This window comes from Mycteria americana, chromosome 3 (assembly GCF_035582795.1).
Source record: "Mycteria americana isolate JAX WOST 10 ecotype Jacksonville Zoo and Gardens chromosome 3, USCA_MyAme_1.0, whole genome shotgun sequence".
NCBI classification, from domain to species: domain Eukaryota; kingdom Metazoa; phylum Chordata; class Aves; order Ciconiiformes; family Ciconiidae; genus Mycteria; species Mycteria americana.
The window spans coordinates 30253976-30273710 of record NC_134367.1 but is presented as its reverse complement, the minus strand read 5'-3'; the positions used below and the strand labels follow the sequence as shown (position 1 = coordinate 30273710).

Below are 19735 nucleotides of genomic sequence, written 5' to 3'. Positions count from 1 at the left end.
AGTCGCTTTACAGATTCCTCCTAGTTCCATGAGTGACCAAATTAATATTTTTAACTCTATTCATATACTAATCTGTGTTAAACAACTACCTGAAAGGAGGTTGTAATGAGGTGGGTGTTGGTCTCTTCTCCCAAGTAAGAAGCCGTAAGACAAGAGATGGCCTCAAGTTGTCCAATGTAAACCACCTCTGGCACATTAGGAAGAATTTCTTCACCAAAAGGGTTCTCAAGCATTGGAACAGGCTGCCCAGGAAAGTGGTTGAGTCACCAGTCCTGGAGGTATTTAAAAGACGTGTAGATGTGGTGCTTCGGGACACGGTTTAGTGGTGGACTTGGCAGTCCTAGGTTAATGGTTGGGCTCGATGATCTTAAAGGTCTTTTCCAACCTAAATGATTCTACGATTCTATGATTTGTATCAGCTCGCTGAACTGCTGAGTTACAGAATTTTTATAGGTTTTGTCTTTACACAATTGATTACTTTGGATGTTCTTCCAAAAGAAAAGCCCTTATTTTCCTCAGCCAAATGAAGCTGTATTGCTTTAATCAAAATACCCTTTAAAACAAGTTTAACTTCCAAAGGAAAGCTGAACTAGTTAAGAATTTGTATACTCTTTACAGACTAAGCTAAATTATATTCAGTTTCAGACATTATTAAATCATACAGAATTTCAAAGTGCTCTTTATAATGAGACTATACCTTTCCAAAAGCAATCCTTCAGAGCTCTCATTGACGCTTAGTGTTCATAGCATCCCACTTCACCATTTACAAGAAAGGCAAGACGTTTAACCATAGCTTAATTTTAAGCAGACATGGGCCTGAGCTTATCTAGTAAGAACAGCACCTCAGCATCTTCCAGTTCTTATCGGGAAGTTTGTTCACCACCCTCTGAAAACTCAAGTTTGCACAGGTCTTAGCTCACTTAATTTTGTGGATATCTTCTGTTTGGACATAGCTTCAGTCTTGACAATGAAGCATTGTATCATACTATTTTGTAATTAAATTCTTATGCTACTGATACAAGTGTTCTCCGAGCTTTACAGATACATATACTTTTCTGCATTTACTGCAAAGACAGTTTCAAGAACACTAAGCAAGTAACCCATTTTAGTATTGGGGAAGGGAAGTCACAAGTAAGCTACATAAGGAATACTGTACTTTCTGCTATTCATTTTTTTCCACATTTATTTATGAGCAAACCAAACATTACAGCAAAGGGGACATTCAGGCCCAGATTTAAAAAAAGAAAACAGATGCCTGGATAGATTCTGAATTTGGGCACCTCAAGATTGCTGACAAGGTACACAAAAATAAGTGAAAGTCATAAGCATTTCAGCAAACTTTGTAAGTGCATTTCAGTATTTATTTAGATGTTTAAGCTCTCGCACTAGATTTTACAAGCTGGTGAACACTGGCAAAATTATTTCTCCCACAGAACTATAACCACACATTCCCAAGACAGTATAAATATATGGTTGAACTAACATTAATACACATCACCATTTTATCAATTACATAATAAAACAAATTATCAAGTATCCAAATATTAAGTTACGCAGCTTGAAAGGCATACAAAATATTACAGAGGTCTGCCCAAGTCATAGCAGAAACTCAAGGAGGAAAAACAAAAGAAAAAAAAAAAATCACACTTTCAACAAAGCAATAGTTGGTAAACAACTTTCAATAGGTACAGTAAAAGAAACTACAAGATTTGTCAGAAATTTTCTGATTAAGAATTTTTAGCTACAATAACAAAGCATTTCTACATTTTAAAAAAATATTTACTGAAGTAAAGGGCATATTCTATACTTCCTGCACAAGACAAAGGCAACATTTTACTAGAAATATTAAATAGCCCCTCCCAACCTTTTCAGGCCCTCTGTTAAGTTGCACATGAAGTGCCAACATTAATTTTACTGTAAGGCTTTTTTGTCTGGAGACATTAAAGACTTGTGTGCTTCTGTACAATTTAAAAGATTTTCTACATGAGTAACCAGAGAGTGATGATTTGTAAAATGGAGAGGTTCGGATAACAGAAAAGTACAGACGCTGGGGTAAAATGTTGCTGTAATTCATAGTATTAAAAAGACAGACTGTGCAAATCCTGATAATTCTAGTGCGATTGTGGGAGACAAAACATACAGTGAGCAGGCAAGACTGTCTTAGAGGCCATATTCTTCAATATTGAAATGACTGTAGAAAAAAAGATAGTAAGGTCCAGATAAGCTGGTAGTTCTCACGTCGTCAGAACTATATTCATTTATAAGGAAAGACACGTAGCTGATATGCTAGGTATTTTGGCACCTAATCTCAGGTGATAAGATTGATTTATTTTAGTACCACAATTTTTAGTAGTGAAACTAGGTGGGTAAGACTCAATGGCATGATTAAAGGATATTTGAACTGGTAATTAATGAACAAGGAGACAGCTCAGAAACAGAGTACAGCAAAAACTTTTACTGGGTCTCCAAACAGATGGATATTTATCTAAACATACAAGTTGCATTTCTACTAAGCCTTTAGCCTATTAAATACTCCTAAGGAAGCTTTCTTTACTGCTAAAAAATATCAGACTCATGTGTTTGGCATGCAGTCTGCTTAATTCTAGTTTCCATCCCTAATCCCAAAGAAGTACTATAGGCTGTTGAGCTTTACTGAATACAACAATTATTTCGGTGACCATTGGAGTCTTTAAAACGCAGACGCATCTTGGGGCGGTATTTCTCCAAGTACAGAAGTTGCTTGCTGTTAAAAGCTCCACGCCGCTTCCTAGATGGAGGAAAAAATATTTTAAATAGAACATTAATCTACTGCCCAGTGAAATAATATTACCAACCAGAGAAAAATATTTTTAGTTCACTTGAAAAAACACCATTAAGTCAAGACTGTAACCAAAATAAGGGTAATTAAAAGTTAAGTGCCAGGAAAGAGGGTGGTAGCTTCCTTTCACAAATACCTCATTGGACCACATAGCATTTTAGACAGCGTTTTAACATCTGATATACACAAGCCAAAGATCTTGCATTAAGATCTTTAGAAGAAACTTCAAAAGAAAGCTATAGAGCACATGTGATAGTCTTCTTAAGAAAGCTGAAGTTATTCAGTCTCTTAAAATGATTATGAAGAATAGTACAATAATAAGAAAGTACATAAACATTATAACTCCCCATAATAAGTTGAACAGAAATTGAGCTTTCTTGGTTTTCTCAAAACAGAAGTGTGAGAAAAAGGGGTACATTTTTGTTGAGTGTTCAGAATATGTACCTGGCTTCCTATACCTCACTTTATATACACCAGCCTATTAAGATGTACAAACTGAATTTCATTCTTTAAAGGCTTGACAATTATGCAAGAAGTATTTTGGTATTGTTTATATGAGCCACAGCTTCTCTTAAATATAGCTGAAACCTGCAAAGTTAAGGCATTGAGACTAAAATTGTTCTCATCCAACTTACATATATTTATAAAAAATCCAAGGAAATATTTTTCTTTAGTAGACTACCAGGAAAAACTAGGAGGAACTGTTTAGCACACTTTGATCCAATACAGAAGAAAGGATCCACAAACATGGGTAAGTGTTGGCTCTAGCTACCAGACAGAACCTAAATTTCAAAGGTATTCTGCCTCTCATATGTACAAATAATAAAGACAACCCTGCAGATCTAACTAAAAGTTGGGGGGTTAGGTTTTTTTTAAACTTGCTCAATAATTACTTACTGGTTCTGGTTTCCACAGAAACAGAAAATATCCATCCCACAGGCCAAGTCCTACAACATTGACTGTATGCAGTATGTGTGTTAAAAAGTTCGTATATACTAAATATCTTACAACAACAAAAAAAAAAAGGAGTAAAAGACAAGAACAGCATTCAGAATTTCCTTTAGTGCCCAAGGATATATGAATGTGTTACATCTTAGAAACAACTAGATGTTAGCTCCACACTTACTGTCTTATGAACTGCACTGCATCTTCATACTTCATTCCACATTCTATCAGCGCAAGAGCAACTAAGACTGGAGCTCTGGTAAAAAAAAAAAATCAGTTTAGCATTTGCCAGTGTATACTTATGGGAAAGGTTACTTTCCCCAGTTCTCTTTTCTGTTCTTCTGTGTCTAGCTGATGTTTCTTCCCTGGAGAAGCAAAAAAGACAAGCAGAAGGCATTTCTACATTAAGTGAGCCATTATACCATCTGTTTTCAAGCTACCCATCCTCATTAAGAAAGGGGTTTAAATTAACTGTGTTCAACCTTAGCTTTGTTCATCTGACTTTAGATATAGGAGAAGACAGCAGGAATAAAATCCAAGTAAACTTTACCCATTTGTTTCAAAGCCAATTGATCCTGGGGAAGAGTCACATATGTGTTTCTATTCCCACAAACAAGCATCCTTAGAAGCAGTCAGGAGCCCAAAAGCAGAAATCAGAAGAGGGGTCAGGTCCAGTAAGAACTGACAAGTCCTAGAACTAGTGTCACAAGTTTTACGAACAGATGCAATCCACAGGCTGCTGCCCACCCCCTAGGATTTCCTTGCTTGCCACAGTATTCTTCATCTGACAGAATACAGTTTTCAGTTAGGAAAGCTTGACACAAATCAAACAAATACATTAGCAATTTATGGCTAAAAAAACCCAAAGACAAAACCCCATGCCACACACTAGCAACAGACTTGTGCATCTAGTAGCAAGCTTAAGTGGTTTTATATGTCCAGGGATTTAAACCTTACATGATAAAAAGCTAGGATCTTCTTTTCAACTAGTTAACTGCCCAATTTTGAGGAAAAAACCAACAGATATCACTGTAAGCAGCTGAAGAGGACTTGTTTTGGTAGCATTCACCACTACAGTCAACTTTGTTACATGTCAAGCCATAATGCAAACAGTGGATAAGCCAGGCTTATGGACAGCAAGACCAGAAACCTCCATTTTATATTGGAAATGCTGAAACACATGGCTAGAACATGGCAAATGCTTTTTGAACTAGTTCCCAGGTAGTCTATAACAATAGCAGCAAAACCATTATGTTCTCACAATTGTTGGAATTGTATTTAAGATAGTGGCAGCAAAGGGAAGAGGGCTAAGAGGAGAATATTTAGCGTTATCACCCATAAAAATTTTGAGGCTCAGTGTTAGAAATGAGACAAAACCAGAGCTTTGGGACCTTGGAGAACACTTTGTCCCCCAGCGGGGATGAAAATTGGTCTTGATGTGCCAGAGCACCCCACTTGTTTGTGGCTAATGGTTACAATACCCTTGGTACAAGGAGACTGGCAATACTGCTAAAATAGGAATGAAGAAGAAACTTACAGGTGAGTCACTAAAAACCAAACCCATTAGAAGAAAAAAACCCAGAAGACTTAGCAAGACAAAAAATATCAATGGGACAATCAAATATGCTTGGTACAAGAATATATTCGTTTACCTCATTCAGTAGTTTTTGTGTAAAAGCTGCAATAATAGCATCATCTGTTGAACTAAGAGGCATTTATGTCTAACATACACATACAACAGTTTCCTGTCATCTGAACTACTTTTAAGTGTGAGGTCATTCCAGTACTGGACATGTGACTATTTTACATTTGCCTCAAATAAACTTTTGTACTAAATCTTAGCAAGTCTGACCAGGGATGGCAATTCAACAGATCTTTAAAACTTTACCCACCTTCCAAGACCAGCAACACAGTGTACAGCAATACAACAACCAGGTTCTTCACGAAATTTAACTTTAAGGAGGTTTAGCCAGTCATCAACAATCTGGTTGGATGGTGGAGCACCATCATCAAAGGGCCAATCCTAGAATATAGCATGAGATACATAAATATATACATATAGAACTCTTTATGCTTGTATGCTGTGTGCATACAAAAAAAAGTAGGGGACGCAATGAATGAAAGAGCTGACAGCTAAGACAACCACTCAAGCTTATTGTTTTCTAATAGTATAACTATAGCAATATTAGGAATATATTCCTTTCAATCCATTTTTATTGAGCAAATGATTTTGTTCAAAACCAGATGTTTTTCCTGACAAGAGAGGATGTCTGTACAGCTTTTGCCTCCATCAACTGCTGGAATACACTTGTAGAGTTAATAAGCTGATAAAAAAAAGAAATTTCTTTTTTTTTGAGCGGAGGGGGGAATAAGGAGGTGGGTTGGTTTTAAACTCTACTTCTACAACTTCTACTCACCAAAACCTGAATGCCTTCTTTTTCCACCGGAGCAGTGTCATAAGTAGCTTCACACACTCTTACCACTGTGGTAACGCCGTATTTCTTAAGTTCCTAGGGAGTGGGGGGGAGAAAAACCCACAACACCTGCTTTAGGAGTAAACTGACTTCACTTACCATTTAATTGTCTCAACAGGTTAGCTTATTAACTCATTCCAAAAGTTTACCTACTGAAGCTCACACCGGTGAAGCTTGCCACCGGTGAAGAACACAGAAAGCTGAAATAACTGAAAACTTGTGTGCGCTAATGCCAGACACCTTTGAGCTCTTCTGCAAACATTTCTGAAGACTGTTATGTTGGATCAGACTTTTTTCTTTTAAAATCAAATCCAGATAAACACTGATGAAATAAGTAGTTCATCTCCAAAAGATCATTCCTTTTAAACAGGAAGTTTCCTGGTTTGCAAAGCTACATACTTCAGTGAAAGTATTCTGAGTCCAGTTTAGATCCTCCCCCTCTCTCTCTCTACTTAAAACAACAGGTTTGTAACACCTCTTATTAATAAGAATTACGAGCACAGGACAGTAACTTATTCCAGTTCCCGAGTTATCATGACTAGAGGATAACAAAATTTAACTTTCCATTTTGCTCTATTAACCTCCATATATTAAAAGGAAAAAAAAAAAAAAGGCACTCAGTCTCAGTCTTCATTCTGCCCACACAACCCATCATTCATAGTGTAACTGTCACAGTTAATATGACTGAAGCATAACCTAAGCATACTTTATCTAGTTGTGAGAGTATAAAGGCAAGCAAATGTTATTTCACTATGTTTCTTGTAAATTATCCCACACTGAATGCAAAATAGAGGTATAATACACCTAAAATCTTGCTAACGAGGGACTGCATTACAAACTCAGACCTTACCAGGAGGTAACTTTGGAGGAACCTATTGTTACCATATATGCACACACTTTTAACTCTGCACTTTATAGCTCCAACATGCTAGACGCAAGGTTTAGATGACAAATTCAGATACTAGCAATATATGCCAGGCCACCTGGCTTTAGTCAGTAAACAATTTCAGCATGTACCAAAACACTTAAAGTAGCTTCAGCAGCTCTAGATGCAGAGCAAGTATACCACCACAAATTTCACTCAAGTAGACACTATGACAGTCAGAGGATTCTCTTAAGCTACACTAGAGCCACTATCTGCCAATACTGAAGGGAGATAGGCAGTGAAAGCATATTGCAATCCTGTTATTTGTTCCTAAGGTTCTGATTCACATGTATAGTGAATTATCCTCTTTTTAACCACTATGCAATAGGTGCAAGGAAATGTTACACCACTTTAGATGAATCTAAATGCGAGTTCCTACCACTAGCAGATCTTTGTATTGTTCTACACATAACACTGCCAGATAAGTCCTGTTTTCAGACCTAAACAATGTACAATATACTGGACAGTGTAATTATTTCTTTGCTTCACTTCCAGAAGTATGTTTTTGTGAATGCCAAAGTATAGCTGAATAGATTTGTCTGTAGGTCTTTGAAGCATGGCATCAGTGTTTGAAAAAAGTCAATATACAAACAGTCTCAGTACCTCTTCATATGGCTTCCACAGCTGTTATCAACTAGTAAAGAAGGAAATTGTAAATATAGCATGCTGTTCAGGCATTAAAAAAATACACCAGTAAGAATTCTGTCCTGACCTTACCTCTATAAATTTGTTTAAGGTTGCGTTGGTTGGATTGTGTGTGATTAGGAATCTCATGTTCTTGTAGGTGATTTCCACAGGAGCTGGGCGGTTCATTCGGGCCATATTGATTTACTTAAACATGCAACAAGATTATGAAAGGATTCAAAAAAATTCTAATACAGAAGTGATTTAGAGAAACTGAAGTCTACTTCACTATACTCCACGTGAAATTCTCAGTGCTTGGAAGTATGAAGTTGGGAGCAATGGGAAATGAAATGAACCTCCTAACAAGAAGCAGCAATTCTTCAATCCAGTAATACTGAGGCAAAAGAAAGGCAGTGCACTGAGGTTTACCCCATCCAGGTCTGAATTCTGTTGTTAAATGCTCTGCCAATTTCAATTCAATACTTATCCTGGTCAACCACTCTTAGGGGGGCTTCTTGGTGGAGTAGTAATGAATTTCTACAGTTCACTTGTCTGCATAGAGGTCGTGCTGTGCCTGGCAGTAGTCTCCACTGCCCTTCAGAAACTCCATAAATGTGTGACCAAGAACACCACAGAACTGCTGTAAAGAGAGGGGAAAAAAAGCATAATGAGCACAGGTGAAGCAAGGTTATTTTGAAGACATCAAGCATTATAAAAATGAAAAAATAAAAGCAGAGCAACTAAGCAGTTTCAGAAGGTTTGTTTTTTAATTCAAGTATTAGGTTTGCCTAAGAATCCTGTTATCTTTCTTAGCAAGAATTACTTGAAAATAAATACATTTACTTAATACAAAGTTCCCATACAGGGTTGTTTCGACACTAAAAACGGAAATGTATTAAAATACCAATTCAAATGTGCTAAACATAGCAAAAAGAGACCAAGTTTTAAGAACTCCAGTATTTATAGAAAGCATAGCTTTTCCAGGATACCCATACAACTGTATTTTCCATTCTGAATTGAGACACATCACAACACCTACTAAAGTTACACTGACCTTAAGTAGTCCCATGAAGGCAAGGGTGAGATTCCTTGAATATTCAAGCTGAGCATAAGACAATTTCTAGTGTTTAAACAAAACTAGCAGTCTCTACATAGATGCAGAATCACTTGTCTTAAAGACTTACTTCGCACGTTAGCATCATTAATTCACATACAGAACAGCCAGTAGAAAAAAAAAAATGCATCTAAATCCACCTGTCTCAAATAGGAGACCTTGAAAGCAAATGCAAAGTCTTTGTGGTCTAACAAAACAATGCGAGCTTCTGAACATGTTTTGAGACTTTCGAGGCATACAGATTTCTAACTAAGGAACGCTTCCCATACTAAAGGCTGAAGACACATGGCAGCCTTCATCTGCCTTTAACTGCCTTTCTACACCATGACTTTATTAATATACCAAGATAGTGGTAATAGTCTAGCTAAAAACATACACAGGCAAGTTTACTGAACAGGTTATTCCTGCCCAGTGGTGTGCTATTTTGCTATGGTTAAATTTACATAGAAAATTACTGCAAGACGCACAACCAGGAAGTAGATAGCTGATGAACTGCTCCAAACCGTGTATTCATTTGCAGATGTTGCTATGCAAATGAACCAAGAATATATGCTTTTATACACCGTGCAACCTTACAGCAGAGGAGTTAGTTTTGTGCCCAGTCACAGTTCCACTGCTGTTGACGATACCTGCCTAGGGAACAGAAAGGAAGAAGAGAGAAGTTTTGTTTCCCAAAAGATAGGTACAAGCTGAACCACACGCCCACTAAATATACTTCAGTACTAGAGAGAAACATCACTGATCCTACAGCTATTTAGCAGAAAAAATGACTTATGTTGGCCAGTCAACTCCAAACTTTGGAAGGAATCCATATATTTCTATGCCCAAACAAAATATTGCTCAAGACACTTCAGAAATGGTTAGCTGAGCATGCAGCATTACAGAATCTCTATCACAGACTTACTGTCTTAAAACAGAAGATGTAACTTCATTGTAGCAATGTTCAGATTTTTTTAACTATAAACCAGCTCTATGTATCCATCCACATATATAATCAGGGCAAGTGTACGTAAAAAAAATAAGAAGAGACAGTGTTTCAGTGCTCTACACTCAAACCTTTCCATTCAAAGGACTATGAAAGAACCAGCCAGTGCTGAAAAGCCTCCTAACCATGAGAAAGCAAATTCAAAAGATCAGGTCCTAAAGACAAGTGTACAATAAGTCATGATAATAGCCAATGTCTTAACACACTTCACTAAAGGGCAGGAAGAAAAAGCTATGTGCGAATAAGTCATGGTTGCTAACTGCCATCTAGGATTTGGAGTCAGACCAAGACTCCACTGTAGGCACTAAACCATATACCCTAAGACTACAGTAAGTCTATCTAACAACGATTAGTATTAAGCAGAAGTCACAACAGATCAATAGTCTAATAATTGCTGAGTTTTCCAAGACGTATCTTAGCAGTAGAGGAGTTCTGCAAGTGAACTACAATTTGAAGAACTGCAACAATGTTTTATGTTGTAGACATGTCTTTGCTCCATTCCTAAGTCCAGAAAAGGGAAAGTTCAGTAATGGAGTAGTAGTAACAGAGAAGATAATTATTAAGAGTTTGGACTGTAGCAGATGGGTACAGCTGCATCACACAATGTTACAAAGGACCTTTAGAAAAAGCAGACCAAACACCTCCTGGCATCCTTTTCATGTTTTCAGACAGCTTCTTAGTAAGAAGTTTTAAGATGTACGTTAATCACAGGCATGGCTTGCAAAAAAAAACCCTGCTAACCAATACGAGAAATAAACTAATAAGACAATTTCACATGCACTTTGCTGCTACTCCAGAGATACTACCATCACCATTTCTGTAAAGACTGTAGGATTAAGTTTGCCAGTTACTTGCAAAAAACTCTTTCAGTTTTTACTTGTGGTAAATTGAGGGACAGTGAGAACTCTAAATATAATAGGCATGAAAAAAGGAGTAAGATGAGTCCCCTGAAGGCAAAGGCCAACAGAGTAACAGGAACCCAAAGAATTCAGACTCGGAAGAATTCCAAGAATCATCATCTGACACACCAGACATGAGAAGAAGGTAGGTGTGCATTAAAAAGACTCCTAGGACCAGACCTAGGGAACACCTAAAATAGCAACAGAAAAAAAGAACTGAAGATAGCTTATTTAAAGTCATTTTCAATTAGTTTAAGAAGCAGAACAGCAAGAAGGGACACGACAGCTTTAAGCAGATACAGCTGCACAAGGTCTTGTGCCGCTTTTCACACGCACTGGCAGATCTCAGGTTTATCTCTTCTTAAGACTGCCAAGAGGAATCATAGCCAGTCCTTTTCCCTGGTAGAGGATGAGGGAGTGGAGGCTGTCAGAAACAGAAATAGAAGCATGCAAGTGGGCTCAAGGAGATAGAATGGGGTCACTAGGGTAAAGAAAAGACCTTTCAGTCGGGGGGGGGGGGGGGGGGAGAATGCAGAGTAATTGGAAACAGTTAACATGACCCCATACCAGGAGCAGGTAGGAAGTAAGAAGTCATCAGAATTCATCCAGCCTGGTAGGGAGGCTGCCTTTAGTATGCAACTAGGAGTACTCAATACAATACCAGACAAACTCATCATGAGGGTAAGGAGGAAGGCAGGCAGCAAAGCATTAGTTAAATAATAAATTCTACTTTTTTAATGCAGATTGTTAATCACATCTAGAAACTGGGTGCACAGTTCAAATTCTTATACAAAGTTGAAGCAAGTACATCATGCCATGTTAAGTTTGAGTTCGATGTGTAATTAACCCCTACAAATGAATTAATTTCATTAATACTGACTTAACAGTTAGCAATTAGACACATCAGCACCTTACTAATTCACACAACTAAGGACCTAACCAAGCATGTATTTGAGTCTCACTGTTTGCCTTGGCAACTGCTGCTGCCACATTATAAAAGGAGCAAAGCTCACATTTTCCTTTGATGTGAATGCCATCACTTCTCACCATTGCTAACCAGAAAGCTCCACATGCCCACCAACTCCTTAAGGCAGCAACACACTGTACTATCCTAAGACAGCTTTGCCAACCTAGTTTAGTTCTGTTCCTGGAGTCAAATGAAAATTAAAGACAAGTAGTACACTGGCATGCTGTTCGTGTTATGGCATTAAGCCAGAGTACAAGGCTTCACTCATCTTCATCAAAAAGACCTGGAAGATAAGAAATCAGCTATAAAAATAGTGTTGTAGTAATGAAGACCACCTCAGGCTTAGGGGGAACTCAAATGACATGAGCAATTTTCAAGAGGCTTGGAAATACAGCTTTAAAATTACTGTATTGTCTCAGACAGCTTACCTACCAAGTAGTTAACTATCAAAAAAGTCAAGATAGTGTATGAAAGCGTAAGGCTGCATAAGTGAAACTCAAATGCATAGTATTGTATGTAGAAGACTTTCTTTAACAGAATGACACCAATTCATTGTACCATCAAATTGGGTACTCCAGAATATTCTTTTCAATTTACATGTGAGTTTTCCTTGAGGAAAATTAACACTGAAGGGTTTTAGAAACAGAAGCAGCAGTTTCTATTAGTAACAGAAAGCCAAACAACATTTAGACTGTTAGATCCATCAAAATAAGCTCGGAAAACAAAACTAAGGTTAATATGCCAGGACCACCTATTAAGAGAAGGTATCCTGTCCAATATGGGATAAAGTTATGTTAATTATGATTGCACCATCTACTATCATTTATGCTAGGAGAAGTCAGAGAATAGTTTATTCAAGCAAGAGGAAGACAGCTTGAAAATAAAAGTTAATTCATGCCCTTCTTTGGGACAGGAAGCTAAAGTATCTGTCTTCACTGACAGATACACATATATGTTAATTCTGGGTTTGAAACAATCACTCATGTCTGGCAAAAACGGCTTATGAAAGTAATCTATTAGATTGTTACCGATATGTAGAAAGTGGAGAGGTGTAAGGTTATCCCATGCTGTCGACATTCTTGTTCACAACTCAGTAGCATCTTGAGAAGCATGCAAACAAAAGCGCTTGTTTACACAGTTACATGACACTTCACTACCTTCAGAAGGTGTTCAAGACTGTTCACAGTTGCTCAATCCACCTGCTCATAGACCAGAAACATTTATACCCAGAATCAACTATGTGGGATCACATTCTCTGAAGTCAAGACCTGCTACAGACTCACCTACCGAAACCACAGACTCAAAACTAGAAAACTAAAATAAACTACATTTCATTACAATTTAACACCACCTGCAAGTAAGTTCATTGTTCTAACTTGCTACCTGACAAAAAGTTACTGAAGGACAGAGGGACAAATACCCCTGACTTTCTCTTACTACTCAAGGCCTAAGTAGCAACTGCTAAGGCAGACAAAGAGGAGTAGGAAGGTAAAGGGTACAAACTGCAGAGCCATTATGCAAGGCAGAGGCACACCTTCATTAAGTATTGTTGAGAAGATGCACCTCCTCTACTGGGCACATGCATGCCTGTATTATGATATCCACAGTGATAACACTACCCACTTTGGACCAGAGAAAGCGACCCATGGCCTAAAAAAAAAAAATATACACTCATGCATCACAGACAGGAGATTCCAAAGGTTTTATGATAAATTTGTTACGACATGCTCTGTGAAGGAAGGATGTTTCTTGTGGTTCAAGTATGCAGTTTAAAAGGAAGAAAAAATTCTCAAAACTTCCTGTATAACAAGTCAATGCAACTTCCAGAGATGATGAAACTGAGGCCATGTGACTGTCTTCCTAGCTCTTCCACTTGGACCATAAAAAAAAAAAACATGCAAAAAAGCCTTAACAGATACTGGGGAAAATAAGACATCACAGAAACCATTCCACCCCCCTGTCTAATGGATCCTCTTTTTGAGTTTCTGAAAGCAAGGAGCCTCAAAATGACTTAACACTGTCACTTCAATAGCAAACTACATAAATTCTGTCATCCTTCCCAAAAGTTATTCCATTACATTTTAAGCAATATACATGAGACATTTAACATATACATAAAGAGACAGTTATTGCTGTATTTTATCAAGTCTAATAAAAGGTATGAGTGTCAAACAAGAAGTTGCGTCTGTGAAGAAAGCTGTAAGGAGTTATGGACTTACTTTTAACACAGAGGTACTTCTTGTATTGATCTGATAGAGTGAGTTTTAATTTTTTAAATACAAGGCAACAATCTGCTACGAGTTTAGAATTCAGTAATACCTTGATCTGGGTGTTCTGGTTAATCTTTAAGAGAAGAAGTGATCACTTACAGTCAGCCTACACACTGGGATAGATCCAGCCTTCTTACGTGGCATGTATTCTGTCATAACAGGAAGGTTTCACAAGATAGAAGTTATTAGATAAGGCTAAATTCTATTTATTTACTGCCTAACTGACACATTTAGTTTCGGTAAGACAATGACATCCTTCTCCCTTGGCTCCTGCTACATCTGTCACTCATTTTTCTTTCTCACTCTCACATTTCCTCCCATGGCTGTGTAATTTCTGTATTGCTTCTTCCACATTTCCCCCAAAACGATTCTGTCCCCATAAGACAATTTCAAAAGTGTTTGCTGTTCCATCAATGGAATAATAAGAGCTGACATTGAAGTGTCATCTTCACATTTTTTGATTTGACGGTTTTATGAGATTACAAGGAGACAGGGTTCATACTTCTGAGTCACTGCTTTGGAAAGACTCCGCAGATGCAGGTAGACATATTGGAAAGTTGACTCCAGCAGCAATAAGAAACACCAGAATCACAGGACCCTCATGCCACAAAGAGTGTGCATTTGTCAGCTCATAATATCTATGTGGGTTGCTGGCTACCAGACAGCAACCAAGACCTGCAGATAAATGCCACTAATCCTGCTTCTACTATTACTATACGATAGTTACTTGATTTTGATAATGCTTTGTCTTTCTTGCTTCTCTACTTCTGGAGGGTGTACTACCACCAGCAAGCCTTGCATTGTTTGTGCTTAAATACACACTGCTCTGTGGTCACTAACGTTAGGCAGCACAGATACTGACATTACTAGGGGAGGAAAAACAAAACAAAAAGAGGCAAGCATATGAGGAAAGCAAAAACTGCTGATGCTGAACTGATGCTGATCCACCTCCAGAAGGAAATGCCTTCCTTGAAAAGCCAGATACCAAGGTCTTAAAAGCAGGTTCGGTCAAAATCAAGGTATTTGACAACATTCGTGAACTTCTGAGGGTCAATGGCAGACTGCTACAGAAACATCCGCTTCAACATGTACTTAAATGACTCCCCTGCGGGCTTTTCCCCCGGCTGAGCAGCCATCTAAAAGCCCAGGCTGAACAAGGCCGGCTGCATACGTGAGTTCGGGCAACCCCACCTCTGCTGCATAAAGCTCATTTTGGAAAGGATTCACGTCCTCGCTCGCAGCCACTTCTGACTCCCCACCCGAGTACGCCGGAGACAAAGAAGCCGCTCGGCCGCCTTCGCTCTCGCCTCGGCGGCGGCCGCACACGTGGGGCCGCGGCGGGGGCCGAGCGCCGGCCGCGCCAGCCAGCCAGCCACCAGCGCCGCGGCCCGGCCGCGCTCCCCGCCGCACCACCTGGCTGGCGGGCGCCCACGGGCAAGCCCCGGCTTGCCCGGAAAGCCCCGGCGGCCTCCAGCGCCGCGTCAGCCGCGGGGCACCGGGCTCGCCTGTCTCTCCCCGGCGAGGGGACGCTGCCCCGGCCGCGCCACCGCCCCGCGGGCCGCGCCGTCGCCCCAGCTGCGGCGGTCACGGGTTCGCATCACGCTTCGATCAGGCTCCCGACGCGGAGCCATCTTGTCCCCCGGAGCCGCCGCCCGGCCCCAGCCTCCCCCCGGCAGGGGGCTCCCGGCCCCCACCGCCGGCCTGACACGGCCCAGGGGCGCGGGAGCCCCGGCTGCAGGGGCGCTGCCCTTCCCGGCGGCCACCCGCCCCGGCGCGACCCGACAGACGCCGCCAGACAGACACCGGCGGGCGGGGCCGGCGGCAGCCAGGCTCACAAAGCGGCTTTGTGCCCGGGCCGGGCCGCTCGGGAGCCGCGGACAGGTCGCCCCCTCCTCCTCTCCCGGCAGAGGAGAGGAGAGGGGCACCGGCACGCGGGAGCAGGAGGAGAGAGGCGCCGGGGACGGGAGGAAGGCCGAGCCGCGCCGCAGCCGGGCTGGCTCAGCTCTCCTGCGGCCCGCCCGAGAGGAGCCCCAGCTCGGCTCTGCGAGAAGCCGCCCGGAGCCGGCTTGGCCCGGGCGACAGAACAAAGAGACAACATGGAGGAGACGGGGTGGGGGAGGAGAGGCGCGGGAGCCGGGCACAGGCGGGCAGCCGGCGGGGCGCACCCCCAGCAGGGCGAGGGGCCGGGGGAGGCGGGCCGGGGAGGGGGGCGCGGGCGGGCGTCACTCACAGGAATATGGTTACTCATTGAAGACTGTAGCCTGATCATACAGCCGGGGTGCGGGCGCCACCGCCGGGGGCAGGAGGAGCAGAACCAGGAGGACGCGGAGGCGCTGGAGGCCGCGGAGCTGCCGGAGGGGGTTCGGCGGCGGAGCGGGGATGGACCATACAGCTGCGGCAGCGGGCGGCTCTGCGGGCTGGCGCGGAGCGGACGCGGCTGCACCAGGAGCGACACTCGGCGCCGCCTCCTGCACAAGCGCCCCGGGACCCACCCCTCGCTCACGCACGTCGGCGACGAGCGTCGCGCCCGCCCAATTAGAGGCGCCGCCAGCGCGTCCGGGGCGGGAGCGAGGCCGCCGGGGGGGCGTGGCGCCGGCAGGCTGGGCGGAGGCGGGAGGGAGCCGAGAGGCGGAGGCAGCCGGCGAGAACCGGTTAGTGAATGAAGCGGGTGGCGGCGGGGCCGGGGAGGGGCGCGGCGCGGCGCGGCGGGGCGGGGGCAGAGCGGGACGCAGGGCGGGCGCGGGGATCGCCTCCAGGGGCCGGGCCGGGCCGGGGCCACCCTGTGCGGGAGCCCCACCCCCTCTGGCCGTTGCCGGCGCCTTCGCCGGGAAGCGTCTGGTGCGGCCTCCGGCTCCCCCGGGGCGGCGAGTTCTAGACTCTTCCCCGCGCCCCCGGTGCAGGGTGGCAGGCGGGCGCCCCGCTGCCGCTGCGGCCGGCCTCTCCTCGGGGTGGGGGGGATGGCCGAGGGCAGGGCGCCCGGCGGGGCTGAGGGGGAAGGCGGCAAGAGCGGCGCGGAGGGCTGCGGCAGCGGGACATGGTGCGGGGCGGTGGGGGGAGGTGGGAGAGCCGTTCCCCGGACGCGGGGTGGCGTATTGCGGCCCTCCGGTGTCGGAACTGGAGTGCGAAGTTGAACGGCGGTGGAATAGTCGCGGCTCTCCATGCGTTTTAATCCCTGAGGCCCTCAGCTTTCGGGCTGCAAAACCTCTTTTGCGAGTTTAATACTAATAGGAAGCTCTTGGCGCGTTTTGTCCGCAGATTACTCTGTGCTTTTAAGTCGAGATACAATCATGATTTGTGGTTTTACAGATGGAAGATCAGCCCAGTAGGCCAAAGTGGTCTGGGAAACAACATGGACTCTCTCAGCCTTGTGGTCTCTCTTGCTCCTAGGAAACACTGTCTCCCAAGACACAGGCGTTTCTGAAAGGCAGACATGTCGTGGGTGAAATCTGGCGGTGGGAAACACCTATGGTATCCCTATGTGCGTAACTGATAGAGGCATGGGAGTCAGTCCCCACCTGGACACCATCAACCTGGAAAACACCGTAATGTGGGTCAGCACTAGCTTTATGAAATAGCAGCCTATTTTTAGCTTCAGTTAGTCTGATACTGTTCTAGTTTTATTTAACTAGTTAAGCCTTCTGTATGTTATATTATTGTTACTATAGAGATTACAAGAGTCTGCAGAAGTTGTTTTTGATCTAAAAAATAAACAGCTCAATTCTGAATCTCAGCAGTTTGTATTGACTTGTACAAAGGCATGGCTGATTTCTGGTTTTGCCCAAATTTTCTATTTTTGTATAACCTGCAGAAATCATGGTTTCTACAGAGGAGGTTTTCGTGGCAACCGACACGTGAGAGATGTGTTATTGAGAACATATCTGTATTACCTTTCACTCCACCTGGCTTCAGGTGGGCATGAGCTAATTTCTGACCAGGAGACATGTCTCTGCTAGGATAATATATGCAGCTTTTCTGGGCTATAAATACATCTGGGCTGTATTTATTTACATTTGTGTTTTGTATTTACTTGACTGACTCAGGGCATGCTGTTCACTCAGCTGTTCCCACTTCTCCATGTAAAACTTCTTGAAAATGTGCTCAGAATCCTATAAAAAAAGATGACAATCCCAAGGTTAATGGCTGGTTGGAATATTGTTTATTTTTGGTGGTTACAATGTTAGGAAGGTTTTGGGAAAAAAGAGAAAAAGTCAACAGAGCTTCTCTCTCTTGTCCATAAAGCTTGAGGAATTTGCTCTGGGTAGAGTTCTGAGACAGATTAAGCAGCTCATCACCTGCTTTAATCCATGCTGTGGTTTTTTTTTTTTCTTCCAACAATGCAAGCTTTTGTTTAGTGTTTCATTGCGCATTAAACTGATCAGGATTTTAGGATCAAATTACTTTCTACTGCAACGTCCTTTCAGTACTGTAGCACAGTAGTTTACACTAGAAATGAGTCATTGGCAGTTTCTTTGAAATTATATTCCCTAGGAAGGAAGGATTTAGCTCAGAAAGCTTTTAGTCTAAAAACACATGGTTTGGGGTTGTTTTTTGAAGAAAGAATGCCTGTGTCATTTTAACTATTTAATACTCATTTTTATTATGATGGTCCCTATCTGGACCCCCTAGTTGTGGTTACTTATGTCATACTAGTTGGGATGCAATCCCTGTGTTTTACGCTCTGAGATGGCAAGAGATAATTGGAGTGTTAGCGAGAAGTAGACTATAATAAAGTAGTCTACCATTTCATATAACATGGACAGTCAAAGGTATTTATAGGAGAAATAGACAAGTGAATAGTTACAAGGTGCCAGCTAGTGAACTGATGAAACAAAATTGGTTGAGGAGGCAGAAAATAACAGAGACAAGACTCCTGAAGAACTTTAAAGATAAGAAAAAAAAAATGCTTGTAAAGAGAAATCTGTAGGAAGAATTCAGAAGAGACTGGTATTATCAGTTTGAGAAGCAAAGATGTGATCATCACCATTGTGGTATTAGGAAGATTAATACAACCTTTATGATAAGAGACTATAATAGGACAAAGTTTGAATATATTTTTGAAGCAGCGTGAGTCAAAAATAAAATTTAGGCATAGTCTGAATGTCCAGCACTTACCTAGTTGACTATTATCAATATTTTTTGAAAGTTTTAATAGGAAATTGTTCATTAAACCAATCAATTTAAAGAATACTGAAGTTTCAAAAATCAGAATGCTAAGTTATATCTTAAGGTTACTTTCTCTTGTTTTATAAAACCTGCTGTTTTGTATTCTCTGATAATTTGATGTTGCCTTATTCTCTTAAGTACAATAGTGAAAAAAATTCCCTATTCACTTTCTTTATGTAAAAGTGTATATACTTTATATGCTTTGTCAGCCATTTTTGTCAAGAAGGGGAATCTTAATATAATTAGGAAGCAATTTTTTACTTCTGATCATCTTTGTCAAGCTTCCTGTACTTATAAAAAATCTATTATATTATTTTTTAACCAGAGGGACCAGAACAGGAAGTTGTCTTCAACATGCAGTCACATAGTGTCCATGCATCACTTTGAAGTGGTTTGTATTCATTTCTTGCTAGTACATGTGTTCTGGTTTGAGAATGCTGCTTCTATGGGATTCATGAAAGTTAAACTATAAAATATTACTTTTATGTTTGAAATATGTATCTTTATGTATCAACTAATATAAATACTACTTGAAGACTAAATAAAAATAC

General features: G+C 41.6%; 2 protein-coding genes across 2 annotated transcripts; both read right to left on the bottom strand.

The window, feature by feature from the left end:
* Window positions 1-1339: 1339 nt before the first annotated feature.
* PTP4A1 (protein tyrosine phosphatase 4A1) lies at window positions 1340-8019 on the bottom strand. The gene is made up of 5 exons (XM_075498145.1): window positions 7880-8019; window positions 6181-6273; window positions 5656-5786; window positions 3945-4019; window positions 1340-2767 (listed from the first exon to the last, which is right to left on the bottom strand). Exons 1-5 carry the CDS (start codon window positions 7982-7984, stop codon window positions 2650-2652), a joined length of 522 nt encoding a protein of 173 aa, XP_075354260.1. The 5' UTR covers window positions 7985-8019; the 3' UTR covers window positions 1340-2649.
* Window positions 8020-8284: 265 nt separating this feature from the next.
* LOC142408107 (uncharacterized) lies at window positions 8285-16386 on the bottom strand. Its single transcript, XM_075498146.1, has 2 exons — window positions 16252-16386; window positions 8285-8426 (listed from the first exon to the last, which is right to left on the bottom strand). Exons 1-2 carry the CDS (start codon window positions 16288-16290, stop codon window positions 8331-8333), a joined length of 135 nt encoding a protein of 44 aa, XP_075354261.1. The 5' UTR covers window positions 16291-16386; the 3' UTR covers window positions 8285-8330.
* Window positions 16387-19735: the final 3349 nt, after the last annotated feature.

Bases quoted from the DNA above. Each gene is read 5' to 3' on its own strand.
- PTP4A1 (XM_075498145.1), bottom strand. From the start codon at position 7,984: ATGGCCCGAATGAACCGCCCAGCTCCTGTGGAAATCACCTACAAGAAC. The intron at 6,274-7,879 runs GTAAGGTCAGGA...CCCACTCCCTAG, and splicing joins CCTTAAACAAATTTATAGAG to GAACTTAAGAAATACGGCGT. The intron at 4,020-5,655 runs GTGGGTAAAGTT...TTTTTTTACCAG, and splicing joins TGTGTTGCTGGTCTTGGAAG to AGCTCCAGTCTTAGTTGCTC.
- LOC142408107 (XM_075498146.1), bottom strand. From the start codon at position 16,290: ATGATCAGGCTACAGTCTTCAATGAGTAACCATATTCCT. The intron at 8,427-16,251 runs GTGAGTGACGCC...CTCTCTTTACAG, and splicing joins CAATGAGTAACCATATTCCT to CAGTTCTGTGGTGTTCTTGG.